Below are 27,422 nucleotides of genomic sequence, written 5' to 3' on the forward strand. Positions count from 1 at the left end.
ATGAGTAGTGAAGCGTTGGTGGGGCACTTTTCGGGATAATGTCGAGCGAGCCAGAGGCCGAATAGTGGTAAGCCGGCTCCACTTGTATATGCTTCTACCAAATCGACCTCTGCACTTTTGAAGGCAAGGTCTGGATCCGTCATCTGCGTCTTACTACAACGAAAGTCGAGCGGGCTAGGGATCCTAGCTTTACATGGAATCAAAACTACCATGGCACCACGAAAGATCATAGACAGCCACATCCATCTCTGGCCCAAGGAAACCAGTAACGAAACTGGCCATGCCTGGATGACACCACCTGATATGGCATTAGCGAAACCGCATCTACTGAAAGACTACTTCGCCGTCGCCGACGGTCACCAAGATGTCGAAGTCCAAGGTGTGATCTACGTTGAGACTGATGTACGATACGACGCTCCGAATGGCGATGTGGCATCCTGGGCTAAAGGACCGTTGGATGAGATCAGCTTTTTGAGGGCGACTGTAGAGGGGAAATACGATGTTAGAGATAGTAAGATGCTTTTTGGCCTTGTACCTTGGGCACCTATGGATCAACCTACGAATGTCCTGGAAGAGTATCTGGCTTTGGCGGAGGAGCGAGCGGGTCCGCAGGTCTGGGAGCGAGTGAAAGGGTTTCGATTCCTGCTGCAATTCATTTCAGATCAAGCTGTTTTCGGGAGGCTTGTCCTCGGGCAAGACTTCCAGGATAATCTCAAATTACTCGGCAAGCGGGGCTTCTCTTTTGACGTGGGAGTTGATCAACACCGTGCCGGTACTTGGCAGCTCACATTAATGGCGAAAGCCGTTGAGATGGCTCATGCTGGTGTACCAATAGAGGAGAAGGTCACTTTCATCCTCAACCATCTATGCAAGCCCGACTACGGCGAAACCAAATGGACGTCTGGGAAGGATTCGTTGTCGAGGCGAGCATTCACCGCATGGTGTGACGCTATCGAACTCTTAGCAAAGCAGGACGAAACGTACATGAAGCTGTCTGGACAATTCAGCGAGATGCCATCAACCCAGGGAACCTTGCGCGATCTCGCCGATACTTGCCATCCCTGGATCGAGCACGTGCTGAAGTGTTTTGGGCCCAAGCGAGTGATGTTCGGAAGCGATTGGCCTGTTTGCAATGTCTCTGGACCAAGTGGTGAGAAGTCATGGGTGGTGTGGAGAGGTTTTGTTGAGGCGTCACTTGATGGGCCGGAGCACGCGCTCAGTAATGAAGATCTGGATTGGATCTGGCATAAGACGGCTACTGAAGCATATCGTCTGCGCTGAGACTCTCAGTCCACCTTCTTACCTCCAACGTGTACCTCCGCCTTTCGCCAAGGACTGGAGCTCGCTCACAACAGCAGCGGGCTGCGAGTCACTTGCGATGATTTCATCGTCGCTTACATGAGCCGTACGCAATCGTGCGTATGGTCACGACTTCCTCGGCCGTCAAGCACTTTCGCAAAGGAGCATCGTCTTCATCGATAAGATCGAAATAAATCTTGGAGCATCCAGGCGTCTTAACAGTTCCTAGATATCGTGGGGACTGATCTGTTGACCAGGCCTTATCAAGGGCTAGCCAGCGTCCGTATTCATCGCGCTTGAAGGCTAAAAGCGTGTCCATGGGTCCGCGGAACGCGAGAAGCAGTTCGAAGAGTCCAATGGAGTCGGTGGTTCTATCGCTAGTATCCACGCTGTGGGCGGAACACAGGACTTCGATCTGGACAACATGCGCCAAGTCCTCGTCGCGGAGAGGAGTATCCGTTTGATCCTCCATTGATGGTCGGACCACGAACTTTGTCTCGGACCAGTAGTTTCGAACCATTTGCTGGTGAAGACCGTGTGATTCGGTGTGAATCTGGCGACAGCACTGGAGAATGGTGGCTTCGGGTGGAGAGGTGGCGAAGACGTCGACTAGTCCATCTGCAGCGGTAACTTCGAAGACGTACTGGTAGATGATGTTGCGTAGTTCTGGTGGGAGTTTGAGCAAGGCGCTGCTTTTCTGGTTGCTGGCGGCTCGCGACGAGATGTTGTTCGACTGCATGATCATGAGTTTGTGGAAAGTGCTAGCAAAAGAAGTGCACGAACGAAGGAAAGCATGAACATAGATAGCTCCGGCAGAAGCTCTGACCACGTTGTGGGTCGCTCCTGCCTACTTTGCATGGCTGCAGACTTCACCTCATGACCTCCCCTCAATTCACTGCACTACAGGTCGTGTCATTGGTTTATATTGTCTTTGCATTCACTACATACAAAACCCATCGGGACGCATTGCCAACTTCACAGACGATGCAAGACATCCCCCTTACCATCATAGCAAGACCATCATCCCAGGACCATCATCCCAGGACGAAAGTGCTCATAAAATCATGATTGTCCCTCGAGCCAAGTGCATGCCACCGCGGTCACCAGTTTCCCTATAATATCTTCTATGGCCGACCTGATCAGTCCCATAAGGTTTGGGCCCTCGCCTCTTGTACAAGCCCCTTGACTTCCTCCGAGCGCAATCCTTCACCCATAAGCCAAGATCTCGCCTTCGCAGCAACCCTCTCCCATACCTCGCGATCGCCCATGAATCGTACCTCAAGAAATGCCAGAACCATAAGGGTAATCTTCACATCCTTGGATCGAAGGTAGCCAGTCTTCCAGCCATCAAACCCATATTTTTGCACTCCTATGGCTTTCAGAAGATCGTCAGTGTACACCCAAGCTCCGGAGAACTTCTGCAGATTAATAAGGTCGTGTAGAGAAAGCGGAGCGGCCGTTACTGGTGCTGGAGCCTGGGAGCTGCTCTGGCCAAATCCAAATTCTGTGCGCATGGGAGCCAGACCTGCTAATTGCTGACTCGACTGTCCAGGAGCCATCGGCGGTGGCGGAGCGTAGGAACTACTCTGGCCAAATCCTGTCTGCATGGAAGCCATAGCTCCTACCTGCTGACTCGATTGTCCAGGAGCCCGCGGTGGTGGTGGAGGTCCAACTGGGCTCCACCCCGTTCGGAAGGGGACCTGCATACTAGTGCCGAATAGACTACTACCAGCTGAAGAGGGAGGCATGGCACTGTTACTGAAAAGCCCACTGCCAAATGAGGGTGCAAGGCTCTGGCTAGGGTTACCAAATGAATTTCCGCCTGCTGAAGATGCAGACTGCGTAGCGCTTCCGAACAAACCGCCCCCTGCCGATGCTGGAGCAGGCTTCGCAGCCTTCCCGAACGGACCTCCACTCATGGCTCCGAAGGCCTGCGTAGCACCGCCAAAGAACGCATTAGAAGGAGCGTTAGCACGAGTCCCTCCTCGACTCTGCGGTGCTGGGATTGCTAGAGCCGAAATGCGATCAACACCCGCTACAGGCATGCCAGCCATACTCATGCTCACTGTTCCGTGACGAGCGACGGACGCAGCTTCATCCTCTTCATCGCTCTCTTCGTCAGCCAGAGGCAAAGAAGCAGCATCCGCCATCTCACGCTGGTACTGTTCCATCGTTGCAGCGTCGATGTTGACGAGTGGAGGTGCTAGCGCGGCCGCTTCTGCCACTTGCGATTTCGATGCAGCTGCCGACTTCTCCTGCTCTCTAGCGTGCTTCGTTTTCTGATTGACAGCCACGAAGCTCGTCCACTTCCCAGCAACCTGATATTGGACACCGAGTCGAACAGCCTCGCGCTCGACTAGCTCGTCGAAGCGGCTAGTATGTTTCTCCTTGAGCGGCTGGAGCCAAGACCCTCGACCTTCTTCCAGATCTTGGATGGCTTCGCGAGCAGCGAGCTGATGAATCGAAGGTACATCATGGGCTGCGATGCTCTCAACAGGTATGCTGAGCTCGAGTGGACCAGAAGCACTTTCTGCTCGCAGCGTAACTGATTTGACTGTTCGCTTCTCCGATTGGTCGATCAGAATGTAAGCTGTGGTGCGATTGAACGGAAAAAGCGGTGGTATGTCCACTGGTGCTTGGATCAGCTTCGGGTTGTCGAGGTCTGGCAGGTGAGCATATCGAGATGCTCGATCCGTTGTCGCAGATGTCTTATCCGGATCGACCGAGCTATCAAAGTATGATCTGGTGGCATTTGGTTTGAGGCTAGTCGTACTCGATGTCGTGGCTGTCAACGGTCCAGACTCAGCCACATCGCCCTTGGTACTGATGGCAGGATGTTCTTCCGATTGCCCGACCATCTCAAAATCCTCCTCTTCCATGTCAACGCTATGTGACGCTTCACTGCCGGAATCCCTACCCATGAACTCGACATCCAACTTGTAGTCCCATGTATGTGCATACAACGCTCCCTTCAACATCCTCATAACCTTCCGATCCGTCTTCTCGGTCTCTGACTCTGTAACAAATTGTGCAAAGCCCCTGCCCGCCCTTGCCATCCCATTGACCAACGTCGTGCTAGCCCCATTCCCAATACCCAATGCAAAGACTCTTGCATCAACCTTCTCGTCCAAAATCTGCTTGTTAATGAAATCAAATACAGAATCCTCGCCCCATATCTCTCCGTCCGTCAGCATCATGACCTCCAGCGGCATATCACCAAGCCGCTGCTCGAAAGCTGCCACGATAGGTTTCAATAGCTCAGTACCGCCATACGCAGCCTTGAGGCCACCTACGAAGATCAGAGCAGACTTGACGTTGTTCTCGTTGTAGGCCTGCGACTTTGGCCAGAGGAAATCGTGGTGGCTTCCGAAAGCGCAGACGTTGAATCTCACGCCGAAAGGGAGGCTTTTGAGGAAGACTGTGAGCGCTTTGACGAGAGCGGTGTTCTTTGCGCCACCCATGGATCCTGATTGGTCGGCGATGAAGACGATTTCGGGGTTGGCCGACTCAAGTACAAACTTGGGCACGAGTGTGGTCATGATTGCTCGGTGGCCGGATATTGTCGGATGATTTTCGATCAGTGCTCTCGGCTTCTCGATGTCGTCTATGAGAAGCTGGAGCACAAAGTCGTCTGCCAATATCGTCGTGCCGAGGGTAAGAGTCGCAGAGGCTCGATGGGGCTGGAAAGTCGCGTTGCCTGACGCAGCTGATGTCGCACCAATCGACACCGCGATCGGATGCGAAGGCGACTGGACCTTGCGGATAGCAGAGCCGACTATATCAATATCGATCGTAATGCTGATGCCACTGGTCGTCTGTGCATTCATCTGCATAAGTTCTCCTGGGTACTGGCCATACCTTGGTGCAATAGCAGTGGGCAGTGTGTATCTCAAGCCATCGATCGCGGCATCATGCTTCAGCTCGCCACAGTACGTGATCTCGACAACAATGCCCGAGGCAGCAGGCACATTTCCCAATGTGACACCAAAATTTCCAGTAGGGAGCGACTCGAGCAGCCCGGCAGTCTCGCCGCGCGTAACAGCGTCGTCGTAGATCTGCTTCGCGTCGTCCTTCTGCTTCACGACACCCTTTAGCACTTTGTCGGCGTAGCTGATCGTATATCCAGAGACTGCTACACCGTCGTAGAGGGGGAAGGTGTACCTGACCTGCTTGAGGACATCAGAGCCAGAGTTCCGGAAGGTTTGAGTGAGTTTTGTTGTGAAGCAGAGCGGTGTAATAGTGGTGTGCGAGTCGAGTCTGACCTGCGGCAAGTAATGGCGTGCAGATGTTGCAAAGAGCGATTGTTGGGCTCGATAGTAGCATCCGCAAATGTGGTTCGTGCTGGAGCTGGAGCCAAACATGATAGCGACCACCTGGGCAAAGCGCAGCTGCGGGTTGCAGGGCTGAGCTGTTGTGGCGTCAGTCCTCTGGATAGGATCTGTGATCGTGACCGTGGCTGTGGCAGGGTAGACTTTGGAGACTCTGGTAACGACAGAGATATGTTTGAAGTGACTTGAAAGAATGAGAGTGTGTGCAATACTTATCCAATACTCTGCCTGAGCTGCGACGTGTCTCCACCAGGCACCTGCATCCTGGTATCTGCCTGGCCGTGTAGTGGCCCCTATCAGAATTAGCAGGAAGCGTATTGCGGCCACTAAGAGCGTGGTAAAACTGATCGGAAGAGGTATTGATGGGTAGTGTCGAACGCGTAGACTTGTTCAGGCAGCCTGGTGCCTAACAAAGTTCTTGATGCCTGATCTGGTTCTTGATGCCTTCGAAGCGCTGGAGCACTCACCTCGTCCCTTCTCACCTCGTCTCCTCCCACCTCACCACATCACTGGTCGACCATCAACGCGTTGACTGCGGTCTGGATAACGCTCCGTCGTCAAGTAATGCAGCATGGTCAGAAGTCTTTCGAAACGAACACGAAAGACAACCTTTCTGGCAATGAGACTGCAGCTTACTCTGCGCCACCATGCAGCCCCCACCAGCATGCCGTGCACGGCTGCATCGGGAGATCGCTAGAAGTTCAGGCCGCCCTTCTCATGATCGAACTCCGATCGAGTTGAGGTGATCCGTAGTGCTTTCTTCATAACCGATGAGGTGGTGAATCAAGACTCTCCTCATCTTCGTTCAACCGAAGATAAAGGCCGACAGTTTTGAGTCTGGTCGGACAAGTCATGTGTAGCAAGCTGGTGGAGGAGTGGCGCAGCACCTCAGCCTGAGCTCGAACAATATCATCCTCCAACTCCGACCGACCTTAGCACCACCACTCCGTGATAGCAATCATTATATAAACTCACCGGACTGACCGGTACTCTAGATGTGCGATGGTGATCGAGCCGATAACTGCTGTCGGCTTCGCCATAGCATGCTCCAAGACTGCGAAGGAATTAGCCGGCTCCATCACCCAGCTATGCATAGACCAAGACCATAGACAGCAGCATCGAGCATCTTGCGGCAGAGATAAGGTCACTCGGGACAGTGTGCGAACTTGCTCAGCAAGAGTTGTCGCCACTCACCGGTCAAGAAGAACCCCTCGATCTCGATCTACCGGAGAACGAGCAGTTTTGGCAAAGTGTTGACGATGAGCTCAAGGCGTGCAGTAGCCTCCTCGAAACACTCACAAAAATCGTACAGCGGGTGAAGAATACTCGCATCCCCTTTGGCAAACTTGGTCGATATACTCGGCTGAGTTGGGATGCGGAGAGTGTTGAGAGTAATCGGAAAAGAGTTCAGGCGCGTACCCAGACCTTACAGACTGTCCTTCTAGTTGTTAACATTTGCGTGACTCAGCGTGTGGAACGATGGTAACATGCGTCGTGTAGCTGATTGGATCCCCAGAAAAGTCACGTACATTCAGCCAGCTCGAGCGGACCGTGGACTGGCCGAGAAGCTTGACATTTTACAGGAAATGATTGAAAGGCTGATGCGCACGACTGACCAGCAGAAGCACTCCGGAGAAGCTGGCCGTAAAGCAGACGACGAAAATGCTCTAATGAGCAGTGCGAAAGATATATTGAGTCGTGGTACCTCCTTGTACAGCGCGAGTGTCGCTGGTGGTTCCGTGCGGGGCCAACTTGCTGCACAACACCGAGTGATCGAGTGGGCCGATACTCTTGCCTTACTCAGATTCAAGTTGGATATTTCAGATCGCTCAGATTCGCCATCCGGGCAGTCATCCCCAGTGACAGGTGTACGCGTTGCGAGCGCTACGACTGGCGAGACCTCCTACCCGGAAGTGACCGAGAATATCGAAGAACAGAATGACTCGGACTCAGGCGATGAGGTTGACCTACTTGTTGCCAACGCTGCGCTAGGTGTGGCTGTTGAGGCATTTGACCGCGAGGACTGGACGAACTCGGAGGGCTCGTTGAAGGAACTTCTATCTGACCTGCAGAACCTGTCCCGCCGGCAGCGAGCTAAATTTGATCTTTACGAGTTGCAGTACAAGCTCGCCATCTGTGCGTACCACACACGCAATACGACGGTCGCTGTCGAGACCTTCCTCGGTCTGCTCAACGAAGTGCCAGCTACAGACGCTCATTGGTTACACGCATGCGATGTTGGTCAGTGCCTCTCATTGCTCTACGTGCAGATGACTTCGTACGAGAACGCCAGAATTTCGTGCGAGAATGCGATGAGAACTCGGAAGCGCCTTCTTGATAAGCAACATCGCGCATGCTACGATTCTCTTGCTTTACTTGCCCACATCCATGAGCTTATGGGGCAAGACTATCGTGCGAAGAAATGCACGGCAATGATCCCTGTCGCCGGTAGGGTGAGTCTCACACCGGCGTTACTGTTCGCCGACCTTGCTGCGCGGCTGTGGCTATGTGGACCCTTACGGTACCCGTGGTGCAGTATTTCCTCAGTCGTGAGGCGCCCGACGAAATAGTCATGGCTCGTAGTGTCGACGGCGCGGTACCGCTACACGAAGCAACCCGTAATCAAGCTGGCGACGTTATATCGGTACTACTGAGGATTGAGGCACAGCAGCAGTTGCGCGCGAAGTCCCAGATTGGGGGGTTTACATCTGTGGACGCCCTCTGCTATGCAACCTACGTGTCGGCTGGCACTGATAGCACCGAGCGTGGCGATCGCGGGATCGTTCGCGTACTGTTGAAGCATGGAGCAGATCCGCATTCGAAGAACGAGATCCCAAACAGAGGAGCTGTCATGGCTTCGACGCATCAAGTCGAGCGAGAATCATATTCCATTTGATGGGGCGCTATTTCTGTTCGGTAACACCAATGCAGATAGCCCTTCAATCGTACAATGCGGAGTTGATTAGAGTGTTCAAGAACACATAAGCATGGCACATACCGCAGGACTGGGACCTCCATTTGACAACGGGCCTACATTCCAAGGCTCAAGAGGCGATACGACGAAATACAGGCACCATGATGCTCAGACGACGTAATTCAATGGGCACTGCTAAGACAAGATGACCTTTTGCAGTAGAGTCCGGACTGATATGTCCTGGGTATTTCGTCATCAGGTCAGGTCGCTACAGCCCGTATACGAAGCTGTGTCCAGCCTATCTGCATGAACTAAGTGGAAAGAGTAGACACAAGACTCCCCATCTCTGTGTCTTTATGTGTTGGTTCTCGTGGACCTAGGGGAGAAAATACATCACATCGCTAGTATAAACCAACAGAGGAAGAAGTCGTTATGTTATCATTCATTCAAGTCTCAGCTTGTGGACTGATAGCTTCCGTCAATCCCAAAAATGGAACGCTCCTCGCTCACGTCGGCCCCTGCATCCCTCAAACCGACCGCCTTTCCTGGCCCTGCCCTCCATTCCCATACCCACCCATCGGGCCCTCACCAGACCTCCCTTCCACCTCTCCATCATCGAAATCCTCCTCGACCTCCACTCTAGACATCCTCCTCCCACCCGCACTCCCCCTGCTCACGCCCCCATCCCCACCTCTACTACCCCTCCTCTCTCCACCACTCCCACCCCCACCACCCCCAAAAACCCTCTCCACCTCCCTCCCCCCCAACCCCCTAGCTTCAGCCTCCCGCCTCAACCCCTCCCTCTCCTCCAACTGCTCGCGGAGAAATTGCACCGTAGCTTGCAACACCACTGCTTCGCTTCTCCCCTGGCCCTCCATTCCTGGTATGAGAGTGGAGAGGGTGTCGAAGCCCTCGCGGATCATTTCGCGGCGTTTGGCTTCCGAGGCGATGTGGTTTGCTTTTTTTTGGGTGGTGGTTAGGCGGGGGCCGTTCGTGCCGCCACTGGTGCTTGTTGGGGAGGACATTTTTGCGGGGTTGTGTATGAGTTGTTGGGGGATGACTGTGGGTGGTCGTGAGAGCTTGCTCAATCTGCTGATATGGTGGTGGTGGTGTTCTTTCGTGGTGTCCCTTTGGGGTGTCCTTGGCAGTTGGTGTGGATGTTGTTGTTCCTTGCCGGGTGTTGCTTGGAAAGACTGGCCTACTCTTATATGGTGGCGTATCCCGTTGATTCCGTGTGATTGCTATGTGCACGTGGCCCCTTATCGTGGTTGCTATTCACGTGTGTCGGGATTGTGATTCTGATTGTTCTTTTCACGGCGGCAGGTGTGTGTGTCGTCTTATGCCTAGCAAGTGTTGCTTGTGCAGTCGCATGATCAGATTGTGCAAGCTTCGGTCGTGGGCTGGGCTCTGCTTTGCCACGTGCCTCTCGATCATGCACTAGCAGCTGCTTCGATGGTCAAGAAGCGTATGATGTGGTGTAGGAAAGAAGGGCTAACTACAGTAGTAGTTGGAGATGCACGTGTGTGGGGCTCCACCATCAGAATCAAAATCATGGCAATCCCTGTCACGGCATCGTTGAACCCTTGCCGGATGACGCCAAAAAGCCTATGTATCTCGTTCTATCTTTGGGTCAACCCGTTGCGCCAAGGCTCGGACGACGAGATGATCATTTGGGTAGACTTCTTGTATGATAGACTTGATAGTAGTGTCGGGAGAACAATAACATCAACATCTTTGGTAGCGAGGAAAGAACGACTCTAGTAATATTACAGTTCATTATTAGCAGAGACGTTCGTCGAATCGCACTTGCCAAACCGCCCCTCATCGATCCTTCCAAGTCCCAAGCCTGAAACGCAAGCAAGATCGAGCTTTCTGGGGCGCCTGACAGGAAGATGCGTGCCGGGCGTTAGAGCTATCTGCCAGTGTCTTATAGCTACGAAACACGGCAGACAACAACATGTCCAGCTCCGACTTGCCTGACGATCTGTTGGGTTATGTCACGCCTCCAAGTCACAGCAGCTACCACACTCCGCAAACCATGAGCGGCAGTCACAGCACCGCCCACAGCGTCGTGAGCACCGACAACAGCCCGCGCAAAATGCAATCTGAGCGGAGTTCACTCAACAGTAGGCGCACGAACTCGTATGGGACGAACACGCATACGGCAGGAACGAGTGGCAGAAGAGGCGACATGCGACGCAACATGTCCTACGCCAGCACCCGCCACAAAGCACCCATCACAGACCACGAAGCGTACCTCTACACCCTCCGAACAGCCTACCTCTCCTACTTACTCCAACCCCGGCAGAAACGTGTGCAACATGTCGCCAACACATCCAAGCGACTGGAAAGAACGAACACGAGTATTAATGATTTGATGGCCGACTTCAAATTGATTAGGGATAGTAAGAGTACCCGCTTCCCGCACGGTTTCATGGGTGAACTGGATAAGCGCATCACCAATGTGCTTATCGGCAAGGAGAAGGGAGCGGAGTTTCAGGATCCCGTGGTGAAGAGGACTTTTGCCAATTTCTTGAATGCCTTCAAGGAGCCGCAGTTCCGGAAACAGATGGATAAGGATCGGAGGGTGGAGGATCTACTTCTTATCTTTTATTCACGTGCAACGTCCGAACTGCAAAAGGGGAAGAGTGCCGAGGATGATGCGTGGAAGTGGATGGTGGATCGGCATGTTGCGTTGTTTGTCCGACTGATTAGTTCGACCCTCAGTCAGAATGATTGGACCCGGGATCGACCGGAGTTGAGTTCACGCTTGAAGACGCTGGAGTCGAAGTTGTTGCAGCATGATCAGGATCTGGCCGAGGCTACTCAACGAGCCGGTGGGCAGGGTGGGCAGAGTATTGAGGTGGAGATTCCCAGATCGTTTGAGGTGAGGGATATGCCGCTTGTGATCCGGGTGTGCTCCATCTTCGCTATTCCGACCGTCCAGGCTCAGAATGATATCTTGGCGCATAGGGAGGTGTGGACGGAGCAGGCCGCGTTGAGGGATCTGAAGGACTATCAGAATCATATGATGCTTAATACCCGGGCGACGTTGGGGAAGGATGATTTTGATTTGGATGAGGCTTTTGATGCGTGGAGGAAGGGGGAGTTTGCGGATTTGTCGCAGATGATGTTGGGCATTGTGCAGAGTCAGCCCGAATTGGCGAAAGCGGGGACGTCGGCGGGGTTGTTGCCGCAGTTCAAGGCGACGGCACAACAGGGTGGTGGTGCTGGTGTAGGAGAGGGGTATGGGGAGGTTAGTCGGCAGATGAGTGCTGGAGCTGAGGCGGGGGGGGTTTATGTTGTCGATCAACCGGTCGATATGTCCCAGCTCAACCTTGGCGATGGTGAGAGCCCACGGGACTCTGGTACTGGTAGTCTGGATGCTGGACATGCGGATTTCACCTTTATCCCACCTGACGCAAAAGCGTATTATCGCGCTGTGTTGAAGATTGCCTTATCACATGATCTGGCGGATGAGGATGTGGGACCGAATGAGGATGGTACCCCGCGATTGCTGTCGCGACAGAGCGTGGAGCTGCTGAGTGAAGTCGGCATGAGGTGGCGGATCCCAGTCTTCACTCGCGTGGTACTGTTCCTGGATATTGTAAGGGAGAAGTACGAACAGCAGGAGATCGGCCTAGAAACAGTAGACGCGGCTTTCTCAGCCGCCAAGGATCCGACGGCACTTGCGCAGCAGGTGGTGGAGAAACGGGGCTCGAAAACCCAAACACAAGTCCCCGCCATGACGCCGCTGCAGGAGCGGACCAAATGGACGGTGGCGGACTACGCCCTCTACCAAACGACCCTCTCCCGCCTCCACGACGGTATCCTCCGAGAACTCTACGAGCTCTTCCAGCACTGCTACGAGGCCAAACCACCCAGTATCGGCGTGGCGATGTACGTCCTCGAAACCCATATCCTCTCCGACCCGATCCACCATTCCTCTCCCGAAGACATGGCGGCTTTTGCAGCCATGATGTCCGAGGCGCTTAGGCAGAAAGCGAGGGACAAGTATCATGAGATTCTTTCCAAGAATATCTCTGATACGGCGAGCGAGTGGGAGTTCTTTCATGTTATTCAGCTTGGGAAGGCGGTTACGGGACTGGTGGAGAAGGTCGGGAAGAGGTATAGGAAGAATCCCGAGGTGCTGGGGGTGGCGCCGCTAGGGATTTTGGTGGAGGAGTGTTTGCCTTGTTTTGCTGATGATGGGAGGGAGCTGGTTACGCGGATTATGGCGCTTGCTAAGGAGGGTAAGGTGAAGGGTGGGGAGGGTGATGGGAAGGGTGAGAGCGGTGCCGGTAAAGGGGCAGGTGAAGTGCCGATACAGGATGGGTTTGAGCTGTACAAGGAGCTTGTTCAGATCCGACGGGTATGGGCTTCTGTGCTCCCAGGCCGGGAATTCGGTTTCCACATCGAAGGGCTCCTGCAGGAATTCGTCTGGCGCTGGATCGCCATGACGGACGCCAAACTCCTCTCTTGGATCGAAGCCGCGGTCGCTCATGACGATTTCTCTTCCCGCCAGGACCCCAAGGATAAAGAGGCTGGGTTGCCGCCTTCGGAGGATGAACGACATAGTCAGAGTGTTATTGATGTTTATCAGATTTTCTCCCAGAGTCTGGAGCAAGTTCAACGGTTGGAATGGGACGATGATCTCATGTATGCGAAGTTCATGACCGCCGTTAGCAAGAGTATCGGTCGCGGCGTAGCCCGGTACTGCGAGTTACTCGAACTGAAATTCGCAAAGGAAATGGATCGTCAGACTCCGGAGCAGGAAATGCGGGCCCAGCAGACCCAACGGGATCGCTGGATTTCGGCCGCGAGGGATGCGTGGATGAGTGGTGGCCGGGCGGGGGAAAAAATCGAGCCGTTTCAGTTCTATCAGGAGAGTTTTGTGAAGATTAATGATGTCGAGTTTGCGACGCTGCAGTTGGATAAGGTGGAGAAGGAGGTGAATGTTGATGCTTGTGCGGAGGTTATCAATAGGCTTGATCCGCCGCCGCCGGCGCATATGCGTGGGAGAATGGGTGGTGGTGCGGGAGGAGGAGGACAGGGGAAATTCATGTTCACGATTAAGATTATTGAGGCGGAGGATTTGAAGGCGGGGGATGCGAATGGGTTGAGTGATCCTTATGTCGTGCTCGGGGATGAGTATCAGAAGAGGCTGGCGAAGACTAAGACGGTTTATTCCAGTCTTAATCCCAGGTGGGATGAGACGGTGGACATTTTGACGACGGGGCCGTTGAATGTGGTCGCTACGGTGTGGGATTGGGATTTAGTCGGCGATCACGATTGTCTTGGTCGGACGTCGTTGAAGTTGGATCCGAGCCATTTTAACGATTTTTTGCCTAGAGAGTATTGGTTGGATCTTGATACGCAGGGGAGGGTGTTGGTCAGGGTGTCGATGGAGGGGGAGAGGGACGATATTCAGTTTTATTTCGGCAAGGCTTTTCGGACGCTGAAGAGGTGTGAGAGGGATATGGGGAGGAAGGTTACGGATAAGTTGTCCGCGTATATTTTGCAGTGTTTGAGTAGGAGGACGCTGAGGGCGTTGTTGGGGCAGAATAATATGATTGGCGGCGTGAGTATGAGTCAGGCGAGGGGGTATTTTAGTAAGTTCTCGGCGCAGGTTGCTGGGCGGCCGATGAGTGGTGCAGCGGGAGGAGGTAGTGTGGAGGGGACTACGCCTGGTGGTGGTGGAGCTTCTGGAGCCACGCCGGCCGATGTCAACAATGCGCTCAAACCGCTGCTGCAATACTTTGACGACAACTTCGCCATCATGAAGCAGACGCTCACCGACTCGGCTATGATCATGATCATGACCCGCCTCTGGAAAGAAGTCCTCGTCGTTCTGGAATCCCTCCTCGTCCCCCCGCTTTCCGATAAGATCTCCAGCCAGAAACCCCTGGGAAGGCAGGAAGTCGATATCGTGTATCGATGGCTGCAGACATTATTCGATTTCTTCCATGCCTATGATGAGGAGGATAAAGTGGCCAATGGGGTTCCGTTGGATGTGCTCAAGAGTCCCAAGTATCATGATTTGCAGACGATGAATTTCTTCTACTTCGACCCGACGGATTCGCTTATCCGGGTTAGTGATAAGATTGCCCAGGAGACGGCCGTGAGGCAGCAGGAGACGGTCGCGAAACTGAATCGGTTGTCCGCCCCGGCTTCTTTCGCCGCGGGCTCCTCGAATCAGCTGCTGGCGGGTGCGGTCCACGGCACGAGGAGAACGAAGAGTATCATGCTGAGCAGGAATCTGGGCACGATGCGGCAGGCGAAAGCGGCGAAGAGGGCCGAGGCGCAGGCTGATCATAATGATGATATGATTTTGAGGATTTTGCGGATGAGGCCTGAGGCTGAGAGGTATTTGCGGGATCGGTCCCGGCAGAAGGAGAGGTTGGCGGCTGCTGCGGCTGCTGAGGCGATTGTGCGGCAGAGTTTGATGGCTGGACGTATGAATGGTGGGTTTAATGGGGGTACGAGTGCTTTGGGGCCTAAGAGGGGGGTTGGTGCGGGGGCCGGGGGGTTGAGTAGGAGGTGGGATACTATTCGTGAGTAGAGAGCGCGGGATGGTATGGCACGGTTTTGATGGGTTTGGGAGTGGTATTTAGGTGGTTATGGAAGACTCGTGGAACGCAAGATGTGGGCGTTGGGCTTGCTGGGCTCTTTTTGGCGATTGTTGGTTGGTGCTTTTGGTGCTGCTGGAGATGCTGGGTAGTGCTCGGGGGGAGTTCTGATGATGTGGCGGGCGAGGTGTGATGTGACTATGGGATGGGATATGTAGATCTTTATGGGTTGGTAATGTATGGACAGCAGAATGTATGGACAGCAGATGGTAGAAGAATAGTATTGTAATGCACAGTCTCATGCAGGCCCTTTTCTGGACGTTCGTAGTCATGAAATGTGGGGATGGGAAACAGACGAGCAAGATTTCGCTGTGGATGCTGGATGTGACTCGTTCACCTACTGAGAAAGCGGAGGACCGCCAAACGTGACTCTGTTTAGGCTCCTTGCTCCCGGCCTGGCTCTCCTGGCAGAACTCCGCACCGAGATCTGGGCTTCGGACATGATGGTGCTGTAGCCGGCCGCGATCACGCTCTCCAGTTGCACCGTCGAAAAGCCTGCTGCGTTGCTGCAAACATATTTTTGTGGTGGCGAGGCCATACTACGTCGCGAGCTGGGAGTGCTACAGCGTAAGACCTCTCCCGCAGAACACGATGTTCTCCCACGAAGACTACTCGAGGCCTTGATACCAGGCTCACTGGGCAAATGTGAGGTACGGAGAGCAGCAAGAGTACGTGTGACATCATTTAGTATGGGGACCGAAACCATCGCTGGGCGCTTGAAGATAAGGTGGTGTGCACATCATCCGTGCTGATGTTGACGGAGAAGCGGATGCTCAAGTAGTGATCTAAAGCACAGAACAGTGGCGATGCCTGACTCGCAACTCGTCCAGCTGTAGTGGTAAATGCCAAACCAAAGCAAAGTAGCATGTGTGTCGAGGACGAAATCTTCTGGGACAGAACACGTTTCATGTCACCATAGGAACGGTCGAGACGCTCCAGCCCACTCAAGTCAATCACTACACCGGGATATCACTTCCATATACTGTAGAGTATAATGACATGAGATCTCATTCTAGCAGCCAAGATAGCCGGCTAATATCGTACCAGATACGGCTGCTGTTGCGAATTTGCTGATTGAGTGGATATGCGTAACATGGATCAGACTCTCATTTCCGAACACTGTCACTACTTGAATGACGTTCTCCAGACACACAGTACAGCAGAGTATCCTTTGTCTCGGACCATGTATATTGACCCGTTCTTCCTGCACTCGATCCGGCGACGGCATTCTAGCAGGAGCATAGCAAAGGACAAAGAGAAGGAACCATAGTACAACTCAGATCGAGTCGAGGACACAATAGACCATCAATCAGCAACACTCGTGATGACTGGGAGCAAGGTTCTTGTGTACCACTATCGCCATGAGGGCTCGCCACTGGTGAAAGGCGGACTCGCAGTGGTCGATCAGAGAGAGTTGGATGGCATCTTGGAGAAGCGTAAGTCTTTCAAAGCCTCACACATAGATACTCACAGCCCACTAACGTAATCCCAGATCCCGAGATCCAGATGAGCAGCAAATCCATCGCTCGCGGTGTCATGACCGTCGATGTTCATCAGCGTGACCTCCTCACAAACGAGCAGTCCGAGGGTATAGGATCGTATCCCAACCGCGACGTCAACCTCGCTGGTGTCAAGCTGCCGGTTACTGTAGTTCTCAGTAGTGTGCTGAGTGGCAATCACAAGAAGATGATCATTCTGAGCAAGAAGTTGTGATGGGAACGAGATGGATGAAAGCGGAAGCCGGGCCGAGACCGTGAGGAATGTGGCATGGTACTAATTGTTGCAACAGGCTTACAATCCTATGCTTCAGCGCATGTAAGAGCGCAGGACACCTTGCATGGTGACCAGCTGGTCTTTGACGCAACTGCAAACACCCTGATCACATATTCCTCTTCGGCGGCGAGTCCAGATCGCGGTCGAAGTGATGAAGTTGCCGAAAACATTGGAAGCTCCAACATTAGCATAGAAAATACACTTTTAAGAGGCTCTACGCCATTCATCGTGCTGTGACATGCTATTCAATATCGTGGCTTTCTTGTAGTCGGCCTTCGTTCTGTATGCCGGTGATAGACTCGTGACGCGTTCTATGCTATTGTTGTAGTGATTGGATCGTAGTACTCGTAGATCTCGTCGCCCGAAACACCTGGGGCCTTCCACGTGCTTAGACCACTCTCCCTATCGTACGACTCGAAGCTGTTGGCCAACCTTTTACCACCACCACCGGGCACATCGACTATGAAGCTCGGCATCATAAAGCCTGCGATCGTGCCCCGAATCTGTTTCTCCAGCTCGTTGATCGTGTAGAGTGGCGTGCGTAGGTCCTCGATGCCTTTGACCATATCGGACTGGTAGACGTAGTATGGCGTGATGTTGAGCTCCGCGAGCTTACGGATCAAAGCAGACATGGTCGCAGCGTTGTCATTGACGCCACGAAGAAGCACTGTCTGGTTGCGAACGATCACGCCTTGCTCGAACAGATACTGAGCGGCGAGCTCGGTGATCCACGTGATCTCGTTCGGGTGATTGAAATGGGTGTGGATCGCGACCTGCTTGCCCAGCTTGCGGCCTTGATTGCTGAGGCTCAGGAAGGTGTTGGTCCAGCCATCTGAGCGATCGAGAATGCGCACTGGTGACACCGCAAGGCCCTTCGTAGCGACACGGAGGCGCTTGACATTCGGGATGGAGAGAAGGCGCTCGCCAATCTCACGAAGCTGTTCTGGTTGGAGATAGTAGGAGTCACCGCCCGAAAGTACAACATCCTGGATGACCGGCGTCTGCTCGATGTACTTGAACATCTCCTCCCAGCGACTACGACCGGGTTTGATCGAGTTCTTCTTGATGGTCGACGTGTGCCCTCCAACGGCATAGGAACGAGTACAGTAGCGACAGTAAACTGGACAGACAGAAGTGGCTGGCCCACAGTCAGTCTTCATCCCGCGTCCTAGAGTCGACGTTTCACTTGCCGAGGAAGAGTACTTTATCTGGGTACCTGTGTACAAGATTCTTTACAGGCATGTCCTCCTCTTCGTGCAGCGAGTCCAGCGTAAGCTTCGGATGATCTGGTACTATGGTCGACTTCAGGGGTATGAATTGGCGTCGAATGGGGTCGTTGAGTGCATCGGCCCAGTCGACTACGCTGAGGATGTGAGGCGTCAGCCGCACGTTCATGGGAGCGACCTTCATTCCTTCTTCGACATCGTTGACGAATTCCTCGCGGGTCCAGGTCGGCTGCACTTTGTCGTCGCTAATAGCTGGTGGAATCTTGGCCGGAAGTGTCGAATGAAGAAATTTAATGAGCTTTGCCCTGTGCTCGACGATATTGGCAGTCTACTTAGTCAGTGTCATAACCACTGTAGCTCGGGCTTCGACCTTTACCTACCTGCCATCTGTGATTCATGAACTGCTCCTCCGTGATGTCTTGCCAAATCTTGACAGTGCGCCAGTATGGGGTCCTTGACTGCCCAGGTAATGAATTCTGGCCGATCGTCAATATATGTCCCACATTGGCCGTATCACCGTCGGGTCCGGTATGTTTGTGCTCGGTTGTATTTGATGTAGATGCTCGCCGAAGTTGCACGACCACCAGCCCTGAAACTCTAGCCTTGGAGAGACGGGCGACATGACACAAGGCGACGGCCTTGCTACTGCTCGGAATCTGTTGCTTCAGCAAGCTCGGCAATCTACCCGTTGGCATCATGATGAACGTCTCCGTTCTTGTGTGTGTTTCTGTATCTAGAAAGGGGCTCGTGTAAGAAAGACAAGAGGCAAGACCGCAGTGACGATGACGACGGCGGTGTCAATGGGTGATAATACCCAATCTGGGTCATGTGCTTGCGCATGTGACTGACGAACCTGAGGTGAATGCTAGTGAACAAGGTAAGTCGAGTCAAATGCCTGTATGACTGAGGTCTCGTCATTCAACGAGATCTTGAGCTTTGACTGCCATTGGGCGTGCGGAGCGTCTTATGCTCAGCGACAATGTTCGTGGCTGAACGTATCCATCGCCTGTAACGTCGCCGACGACTCCACAGAACATGCTGGAATCTTTGCCATGCCGCACGGAGTCATGTCGCTCGAGCCAACCGATCCACAGGTGAATTTCCGATCCAGTCTACGCAGGTCGAGATCGAGAATTTGTGAATGTTACGTACGCCACAAGAGGCGTTGTAAGGCTGGTATGGTGCGTAGTAGTATCAGACTATACGAACTTCCTCCAAGCATCCTTATAAGGTTGTCGGTGATCCAGATAAGAGTCATGCTTCTGGAGGCGTAGAGGTAGATGCAATACTTGATGACTCCATTTCCACCTCTGCCGTCGATATATCAGTTTCCAGTCGTAGGCCGAGGTGTAATAATGATGCAACGACAGTATTATATAAAGATCCGGTAGAGCCCCATGCCGACCATGACCACTACATTGCTATACATGTACAATGATACTCTCGTATCACAATGGAAAAGCCACCATGACTGTATCTTCGGGCCTTCTCATGGGCTCCCAGGAGATATGTACCCTTAAGACGCGCAGGCAGAGCTATGGGACGAAGCAGCATGATTGAGATCCACTAGATAGACCATTGGAAAGGGCATTGTCCTAGAGAAGAACTGAAGCTGTCACCAATTGGATGCAGGTCGGCGTTGGTCTATGATCTACTGCTTGGCGGTAATGGACGCTACCTGCCTCCTTGGGCGAACGTAAACTCGGTCTCGACTTGCCTACAGTGGTCTGTGCAAAGGTCACACCTGATAATTGCGATGCGAGCATGTACGCAGACTAAGATCCATTCGAAGCCTCACTGTCAGTACTCGCCTGGGCTGATCCACATCATGTTAGTGCCAAGACACATTCCCGATCACTCGTTCGGACTCGGGCAGGCGCTGTGTAGTTGCAGCGAAGAGTAACGAGTACGGGATTGCTTCCCCAGCGAGTGGCACTGCTGTTGAGAAAGGAGTAGATGAATGGTGCCGTTGTGGTTGGTGAGCATGATCCCACTGCTGTGTAGCACTTTCTTCCCAGGTCATGCTTGCTGCAACTGTTCTAGAACCAAGCCAGTGCTCGCGCATGTAGATGAGTAATGAAGTTTCTAGAGCAAGATGTTTGACAAGATGATGGAACAAGACGAAATACTAGGGAAGGTGAAGTCACCTACTCCCCTTGTCCTGGGCGGTTCCGAAATGATGAACGACTGGACTGTGCGTGACTTCCGGCAGGGCGGAGACAGATATAGTAGATTGCCGTCAAGACGAGGTCAGGTCAAGCTGCGTCGCAATACATATCGCCAGGGGACACCAGTGGAAATGGAACGAGAATGGGTCGATCATTGATATGGCCAACCCGGTATATAGCATCGATATATGATCGGACTTCCCGCCGGTGCAAATGTCACTCCAGTGGGTGGTACCATCAAGAGTTTGTTTTTGAATACCATTCAGTGGCAATTACAAAACCGATACTAGCAGCTTCAGAAGCATGGAAACGTTCTAGATCGGGCTGCAGCTGAATGTCACTCGAAGTCAGCAAACGTGGAATTCCACGAACTTCCATGCAGCCAGCTCGAGCACTGTTTACTAAAGCACTGGGACAGACAGCCAAGTCTTGGCTTAATGTGTTATGCTACTGTACAGCTAATATACTCTCAAGTTACGGCTGATGCCTTCGTCGGCCAATCTTCTCCAGTGCCCTTGTTCTCGTCCAAGTCATAACAGTGTCGTAACTATACCTTTCCATGTCTGCAGTATCCTCGCATCCCTACTCAAATCCACCCGGCATTGGTGAGTGATCCTGACTTGCGCGCTTCCGTACCTCGTCCGCCTGTGCCCACGGATTGGCAATGTCATTTTCCTTGTCATCATCAAGCTTGACATCGTCCATGCGATCCTTGACCTCAAGAACATCGGGTATCTCATCATCCTTCGACATCGCTTCCGCCTTATCGTTTTCTGTGCCAGACTGAATGGAACGGCCAGCCTGGTCAACCTTCGGCGAAGCATCAACCACCACAGGACCACCCCGACGTGCATTACGCGGAGGCAGAATAGGCGGTGGCCCGCGCTTCGGTACCGAGACCAGCTTCGCGGACATGAGTTTGATGGGTGATGCAGGCTGCACGGTCTGCACACTCTGTACGGAGTGTACGACTGGCTCCTCGATATGCACATCATCGTCGCGGTCATCTACATCATGATCGTCCAGCTCATCGTGTCCGTTGGATACCTCATTGTCGACTGGTGGCGTATGCGGAGGGGTATTGTAGCCATTGACATGTCTTGGAGAATTCGTCGCGTCCTTCCGCGTGGGTGAAGTATCTAGGACATCATTTTCCGGCACGTTTGGCATGACATGACTGGTAGCGACGCTGTCATCGCTCGTCCTCCTACTGGCAAAGCTCCTCCTGTACGGACTTGCCGGCGTCTCAGGCTCAACTTCCGTTTGTGTAGATGTATCGGTATACCCGCGAGATCTTCCTGTCAGCTGCCGATCGATACTGTTGCGTAGGCTACTTGGTGTCTTCGGCTCAGTATTGGAGAAAGCGCTGGCGCGCCAGCTGTTATGTCGGCTACCTTTTGAGGACATATCCTGACTGCTGCTGCGGTAGAGCTGATGTATCGGACTGGTTGGTGCAGGGTTGAAGGTGAATTGCTCCCAGCTTGCTCGCTTCTGGGTACCAGCTTCCTTCAGACCAAGGCCTTCTTTCTCGAGTGCGAGCACACCGTATGGGTCCGGATCTTCTTTGTCAGGTACGCCGAACATGTGTCCGTCGTCCTCCACTGTGTAGTCACCAGGAGGTGGGCCGTCGGGTATGGCACTCGCATCGAATGTTTTGTCTCCTTGTGCTGCTTTGAGCGTCTCGAAAAGATGTCGGAGCTCATAGGGTGGATGTCTAACTTTGCCTGCCAGGATATCACCAACGGGATATTTGTACCCATAGAATCGCTCATTCTCGTCGCCACGTTCAATGATCACTGTCCCGTCGATTTGCACCCCAGCGTAGAAACCACGACTCTTCATGTATGTCAGGATGGGTGCTTGCCGCTTGTGGATTTCTGTGTCCACAACACCGCCTGCACCAACAGGTCCAGCAGCTACACTGATCTCGCTGCCGAGTGTACACCGTATCTTTGTGAACGCCTGCAGTGCAGCGTCCGTGTTTATCACGACCACACAGTCGTAGATGTCCACACCAACCAGGAACCCTAGTCCAGCCGTATGTAACAGAATACCAGACGGTGGTGACCAAGAGCCGTCCGGTAGCCGACCAATGAGTACACCTGATCCACCTGCGCCAGACATCCACAGACCTGTCCGCATGGTTGTGAAGATTGCGAGACCCTTCGCATTCTTGATCACATTCGCAGGTATCTTCTTTACGACCTTCTGCTTCATCGTCGGTCCGTCCTGCGGCTTTCTCTCTTCTTCCGCGTAGAAGCCATCCTCTGGAACAAGTGTCAGCCATGATCATGAGTGTCGCTCGAGTACAACATACTGCAGAATGACTTCAGAATCCGCGCAGCCTTGTCGCTCTCCTTGTCCAGCGTTGTCGGCCAGAACGCTTCACTACCTAGCTTGTTGGTGAGCTTGTTGACTGGCGCTCCCACCTTGTCCAACTGCTTCCACGTCGCATCGAATCCTTTCTTCCCACCCGTTCTCACACGATCCCACCAGCCAGACTGTGACATCTTGGCAACCTTGTTCCATCAGCTGTCAACAACAATCCTCCGACACCTCCGCTGAAGCAGCGATTATCAACGCAAACACAATCGGCTGAGCATGTCTCGGAGAGTATCGATCAGGCACTCTGGTACCTGACAGCAGGCCACGCGCTTTTTATTGACTCGAATCCAACCGGCCTCTTACGGCTATTAGCTGCCGCCCTGTACCGTTGGAACGAACGACGAATGCGTAGCTACTTCTTGTCGCCCGTGACGTCAGCTGATTACGCGACGGCGTTTGAGCACGAGCCAAATCGGTGTTCGTGAGTGGAGAAGAAGATATCGCACTGCGGAAATGCACGACTTGACGACAATAACACCGCGCGACTACGATGAAACGCGCACTCTCAGCTCGATAGCACACCGGCGGACCGCTGACTTTTTATGTGCCTGGTACACGACGCACTCCGCCTGTCTCGCGGCCGCGTATCCGAAGTCAGCCCCCAGGTGGCGCTTGCAGCTGCAGTAGTAGTGCAGCCTTGCGATTGCTTGCTCAAGCACAGACAGTTTGCCGTGGCCGCATGGGCCGGACTAAGATGCACACGTGGGGTTTGAGTCCAACCAGACCATGACCTTACTGCCACGTGAAGGGGATCCACCAGAAGATAGGATAAGCTGGTTCATCAACGACATTTGCGTGGCGAAGGGGTTCGTTTGTCTGCAACCCATTGCAACGTGCATCAAAGCTAGCGTGAGTCATCATTAATGAAGCCGAAAGACTGATATGCGTTGTTGGTCGACGCAACCAAGATCTTTCCAACAACGAAAGAGAAAGCGGGACCATGGCAGATGCTCAAGTCGTTATCGTCGTTCCCTCCCACAAGCTCGGCTCACAGCCATGGTGGCCCTTGTTGCACAGCACTATCATCCTGTCCTATCAACGCAAAGACATCATGGCCTTCCCACCGTCCTGGACACGTCTGGACGCAGAACCCAGTGCAGGCGCCAAAGGCTTATCTGAAGAACTGTCACCGCGAGGTAAGCTTGTGGTCATGCTCGACCAAGGAACACCTATTGCATGTGCTGGTGTCGAACCATTCCGTGGCGAGGATTGGATCAACGATGTGACTGGCTTGGAACCGCCACCCAACGACAAGCCAGCAACGTCTGACCCGGATCTTCATACACGCAGTCCGCAGGCTGGTGGGGACCTTGTTCAGGACTGGGAGATCTGCTGTTTTTGCGTTCATCCTGACTATCGAGGTCACGGCATCAGTCGTACCCTTATCGACAACGTCCTGAAGGTGATCAAACCACTCGGAGCCAGACGACTCATAGCGAACCACTCAATCGAGGAGACTGGCGTCATGTGGCCGCATCTAGGCTTCAACACTCCCGTTGGCAAAGGCAGCGTGCTCAAGAAAGGATTTTTGCCTCCTGGTCGCTCGCAAGAGATAGAGGGATTGAGAGAAGACCTGCACTTCCGAATGGGCGCCATGATTTTATGAAGCTGTAAGGATCTACGTGCGATGGTTTACCAAAGCCAGGTAAGCGACAAGGAAGTTTTGTATTTCTCAAAATGATGACAGGAGCTGGGGCCATATTATTTACGTACAACCGTTTCTGGTTGCGCATGCTTAGAAGCCAGCTTTCCCAAATCTTCTCAATATAGTCTGAAACAACAGTCCTTCTTTTTCATCGTTGCTTTCGTCCGGTCCAGTCAATTGCAAGCTGACAAGAGCAATAGGTACATCTTACCTCATGGATTGGCCATGAAGACATGTGACGGCACGCCGACGATACATGATATCCATCCAGCACGATTTGTACATATTATTTTACAACAGTAACTACAAAATTTTAAGCGATGCTCAGGTCAAATCCAGCACACCTTGATCCAGCGCTAGCAGTGCAAAGATTGATCCAACCGTACTTCTTGCCTTGTTGCCGATCCACTTACCAGCATCTGGCCCTATGATCTGATACTTGGTACCAAAAGGCTCCGTATGTCTGCCGCTCGTCAAGAACGCATGGCTGCTGTTGACAATAGCACTCTGCACTTCGATTGATGAAGCAGCGGCAGCAACAAAATCTACACTCTGGTTAGCTTGTATTTCAGTTCATCGAGCGAAGACAGCTTACTCCAGTCAAGCAGACCCCAGGTCAGCGGAGCACCATCATAGTCAAGATTGGAAGCTGGACCAGCGAAAGCCAGACCATAGTCCTGCATCTGTGCCATATACCACTTCGACTGCATATCCCACGCCGAAGCTGGGAAGGTACCAAGATTCAGCGCCACGTCCGAGTATGCCGCGAAGAGTACATTCCAAGTCGTGCTGTTGCCATAATTATAGGTGAAGTGCGTGCTCGATGACCGAGTTTCGCCGTTCAGACCAAGGCCGCCTTCGTAGATCGTCTCTGCAATTGACGTGGCCACGTGGGTATAAGTAGCATTGTTGAGCAAGATACCCGCCGCCTTCAACCCGATGGCTGACTGGACAGCGAGAGCTGTCTGGTTGGGTGTCTTGACGATAGCATCTACGCTTATCAATTGTGAAGCTGGGTACAGCGAGTTTGTGCTCAGCCACGAAGCATAGCCTTCGAGCAGGTCATCATACTGTCGCAACCACGCAGTGTCGTTGGTGAGCTTCTCGTACGCATGCAATAGGATGAACATGCTTGATGTTTCGAAGAGAGGCATTTGCTCCGCATTACCACTCTCGTGGCCAGTAGCATTTGGGTAGCTGTATCCCAGATCATGGATTACCCACGGATGTGGCCAGCGACCGGCTTGCAGATATGCCAGTATTGGCTGGAAGAACATCCGAATATAGTTCGGTCCAAGGGCATGGAATATTGGCCAGCTTTGGAAGAACAGGTCGATTGTCTGTATGTTCCCATCGCTCGAGATCTCCTTTAGGAATGCCTGCGGCATGGCTGCGAGGTTGTTGAGAGGTACCTGGAGTGATCAGCGCTGTATGCAACTCTACCCGTCTTATGTAAACTCACAGTCAACTCGAATGAGGCGAATGTCTGTCTTACGCTTGCTTCGATGAGATCTGCATACTCGCTGCCGAATTGCGAGGAGACAGCTTCGGCTTTTCCACGAATTACAGCATCAAACTTATTCGAAGCGTTCAGAGCTGTCTCATAGTTGCTCAAAACAAATCCCATAGCCGACTCAACAGTCGACCATTGTGATCGATAGACTCCCGTTTGTGTATTGCCGAGTAGGTTGATGGCGTCAACCCTGTCGTGGCCGACTGCGAACGTTGCGGAGCGGCTATCTTTTGCCTTCAATCGGCCGAGATCTTGGGACAACGCCGCCAGTTCTGTGCCTCTACACGAAGTCGACCGTGGTAATTTGCCATGATGAATGAAGGCCGAGTATATATCGTCAGCACTGGCACAAGCCCAACCTACACCTTTGCCGGCGGTCGTACCAAATACTATCGTACCGTAGGATGCCATCTCTCTATGTTCTGTGAAGATTCTCTCGTTCGGATTATGGAACGAGAAGAATGTCGCATTGCCTGATGTCGTATAGTTGAGCTGGGCAGCGCCATCCTGTGCTGTCCAGGTCTGATCAATGGCATTGAGGATCTGAATGTGAGTCGACCCTCCTGCTTCATTGGTCGCCGTGACAGTGAGGTAGGAGTACGGCAAGGACTGCAGAGCATACTCGCTCTCACCAGGCTGTACTGGTGAGAAGAAGTCGAGAGTAAAGCATATATGATCTGCGGTCAAGTTGACCAGTGTGTGGGTGGATGTATAGCTGATGTCAGTCGTCTTGGCGGGTAGACTACCCTTGATGCCGTGAGGAACGCCGAGAAGAGAGAATGTCGTCTTGCCCACTCTTGCAAGTACAGGCCAGGTCAGAGGCTGTCCTTGCCAGAACTCGGGTTGTGCTGAAGACGCACCCGCAAGCTGATTACCAGGAACCCAAGTTGAAAGATACGGACTTTTGACAGCCAGTGGGTATGAAGGCAAAGACACACTAGCTTCAAACGTCGTTTGTGGTGAAGTGAGGAATGCTGCAGTAACAATAAGAAACAGCTTGGCGAATAATAGTTGTTTCATCGTGGCAGGATGTGGCGACGATGCTCACCTCGACCGCCCCAGCTCAGGACATCCAAATACGGTTTAGATATATGATACTACCGTGTTGGACGTTGTGTCAGGCTGTACGGCCACACTTGTGATGTAGTAGACTGTCACAAGAGCTAGGCCAAGACATAACCTCCATGTTGAGGCCGTTTTCGCCATTCATTCTTATTGACGGCCAATCAGGAAAGGCGAGACTGATATTCGGTGCTGACTCGACGCGAAAACCATTCAGAAGACCGATGAATGCTAGGTCGCTGGTGGTCGAACTTCGGTGGATGTAGTCGACGGGAGTGACCAGATTCAGCTCGATGGCGCAGAGCGATCCCGCTTTGGGCTGGCTGAAAACTTTTACGGCCACTCGCAGCACCGAATTAAAGCACGCCTTAACATTACTTTTGTTTGCACGCCTAAACATTGAGCCAGAGCCGCATGCTAGAAGTTGATTCTTCAGCAGTACACGCTACCTTGATATTGGCGAGTCGAAACGAAGAACAT

At 52.9% G+C, this 27,422-nt stretch overlaps 10 protein-coding genes across 10 annotated transcripts; 5 read left to right on the forward strand and 5 right to left on the reverse strand.

The window, feature by feature from the left end:
- Nucleotides 1-210: 210 nt before the first annotated feature.
- LRA2 (L-rhamnono-gamma-lactonase) lies at nucleotides 211-1,281 on the forward strand (the record flags this gene model as incomplete). The annotated part of the gene is made up of 2 exons (XM_064838925.1): nucleotides 211-511; nucleotides 575-1,281. The coding sequence occupies 2 exons, from the start codon at nucleotides 211-213 to the stop codon at nucleotides 1,279-1,281; spliced, it is 1,008 nt and encodes a 335-aa protein (XP_064693750.1).
- A 103-nt stretch (nucleotides 1,282-1,384) lies between these two features.
- Nucleotides 1,385-2,038, reverse strand: LTS14_006228 (uncharacterized protein; the record flags this gene model as incomplete). Its single annotated transcript, XM_064838926.1, has 1 exon — nucleotides 1,385-2,038. The coding sequence occupies one exon, from the start codon at nucleotides 2,036-2,038 to the stop codon at nucleotides 1,385-1,387; it is 654 nt and encodes a 217-aa protein (XP_064693751.1).
- A 400-nt stretch (nucleotides 2,039-2,438) lies between these two features.
- LTS14_006229 (uncharacterized protein) lies at nucleotides 2,439-5,660 on the reverse strand (the record flags this gene model as incomplete). The annotated part of the gene is made up of 1 exon (XM_064838927.1): nucleotides 2,439-5,660. The coding sequence occupies one exon, from the start codon at nucleotides 5,658-5,660 to the stop codon at nucleotides 2,439-2,441; it is 3,222 nt and encodes a 1,073-aa protein (XP_064693752.1).
- Nucleotides 5,661-7,114: 1,454 nt separating this feature from the next.
- LTS14_006230 (uncharacterized protein) lies at nucleotides 7,115-8,523 on the forward strand (the record flags this gene model as incomplete). The annotated part of the gene is made up of 2 exons (XM_064838928.1): nucleotides 7,115-8,080; nucleotides 8,164-8,523. 2 exons carry the CDS (start codon nucleotides 7,115-7,117, stop codon nucleotides 8,521-8,523), a joined length of 1,326 nt encoding a protein of 441 aa, XP_064693753.1.
- Nucleotides 8,524-10,498: 1,975 nt separating this feature from the next.
- Nucleotides 10,499-15,103, forward strand: LTS14_006231 (uncharacterized protein; the record flags this gene model as incomplete). The annotated part of the gene is made up of 1 exon (XM_064838929.1): nucleotides 10,499-15,103. One exon carries the CDS (start codon nucleotides 10,499-10,501, stop codon nucleotides 15,101-15,103), a length of 4,605 nt encoding a protein of 1,534 aa, XP_064693754.1.
- A 1,391-nt stretch (nucleotides 15,104-16,494) lies between these two features.
- Nucleotides 16,495-16,883, forward strand: LTS14_006232 (uncharacterized protein; the record flags this gene model as incomplete). The annotated part of the gene is made up of 2 exons (XM_064838930.1): nucleotides 16,495-16,606; nucleotides 16,663-16,883. 2 exons carry the CDS (start codon nucleotides 16,495-16,497, stop codon nucleotides 16,881-16,883), a joined length of 333 nt encoding a protein of 110 aa, XP_064693755.1.
- Nucleotides 16,884-17,254: 371 nt separating this feature from the next.
- Nucleotides 17,255-18,867, reverse strand: LTS14_006233 (uncharacterized protein; the record flags this gene model as incomplete). Its single annotated transcript, XM_064838931.1, has 3 exons — nucleotides 17,255-18,151; nucleotides 18,180-18,497; nucleotides 18,550-18,867. The coding sequence occupies 3 exons, from the start codon at nucleotides 18,865-18,867 to the stop codon at nucleotides 17,255-17,257; spliced, it is 1,533 nt and encodes a 510-aa protein (XP_064693756.1).
- Nucleotides 18,868-20,919: 2,052 nt separating this feature from the next.
- On the reverse strand, nucleotides 20,920-22,847 carry LTS14_006234 (uncharacterized protein; the record flags this gene model as incomplete). The annotated part of the gene is made up of 2 exons (XM_064838932.1): nucleotides 20,920-22,604; nucleotides 22,655-22,847. The coding sequence occupies 2 exons, from the start codon at nucleotides 22,845-22,847 to the stop codon at nucleotides 20,920-20,922; spliced, it is 1,878 nt and encodes a 625-aa protein (XP_064693757.1).
- Nucleotides 22,848-23,662: 815 nt separating this feature from the next.
- Nucleotides 23,663-24,328, forward strand: LTS14_006235 (uncharacterized protein; the record flags this gene model as incomplete). The annotated part of the gene is made up of 1 exon (XM_064838933.1): nucleotides 23,663-24,328. The coding sequence occupies one exon, from the start codon at nucleotides 23,663-23,665 to the stop codon at nucleotides 24,326-24,328; it is 666 nt and encodes a 221-aa protein (XP_064693758.1).
- Nucleotides 24,329-24,691: 363 nt separating this feature from the next.
- Nucleotides 24,692-26,900, reverse strand: LTS14_006236 (uncharacterized protein; the record flags this gene model as incomplete). The annotated part of the gene is made up of 3 exons (XM_064838934.1): nucleotides 24,692-24,912; nucleotides 24,963-25,779; nucleotides 25,830-26,900. The coding sequence occupies 3 exons, from the start codon at nucleotides 26,898-26,900 to the stop codon at nucleotides 24,692-24,694; spliced, it is 2,109 nt and encodes a 702-aa protein (XP_064693759.1).
- Between the last annotated feature and the right edge of the window lie 522 nt (nucleotides 26,901-27,422).

The sequence above is a fragment of the Recurvomyces mirabilis genome (genome assembly GCF_035927965.1).
Source record: "Recurvomyces mirabilis strain CCFEE 5264 chromosome Unknown scaffold_15, whole genome shotgun sequence".
Taxonomy (NCBI): domain Eukaryota; kingdom Fungi; phylum Ascomycota; class Dothideomycetes; order Mycosphaerellales; family Teratosphaeriaceae; genus Recurvomyces; species Recurvomyces mirabilis.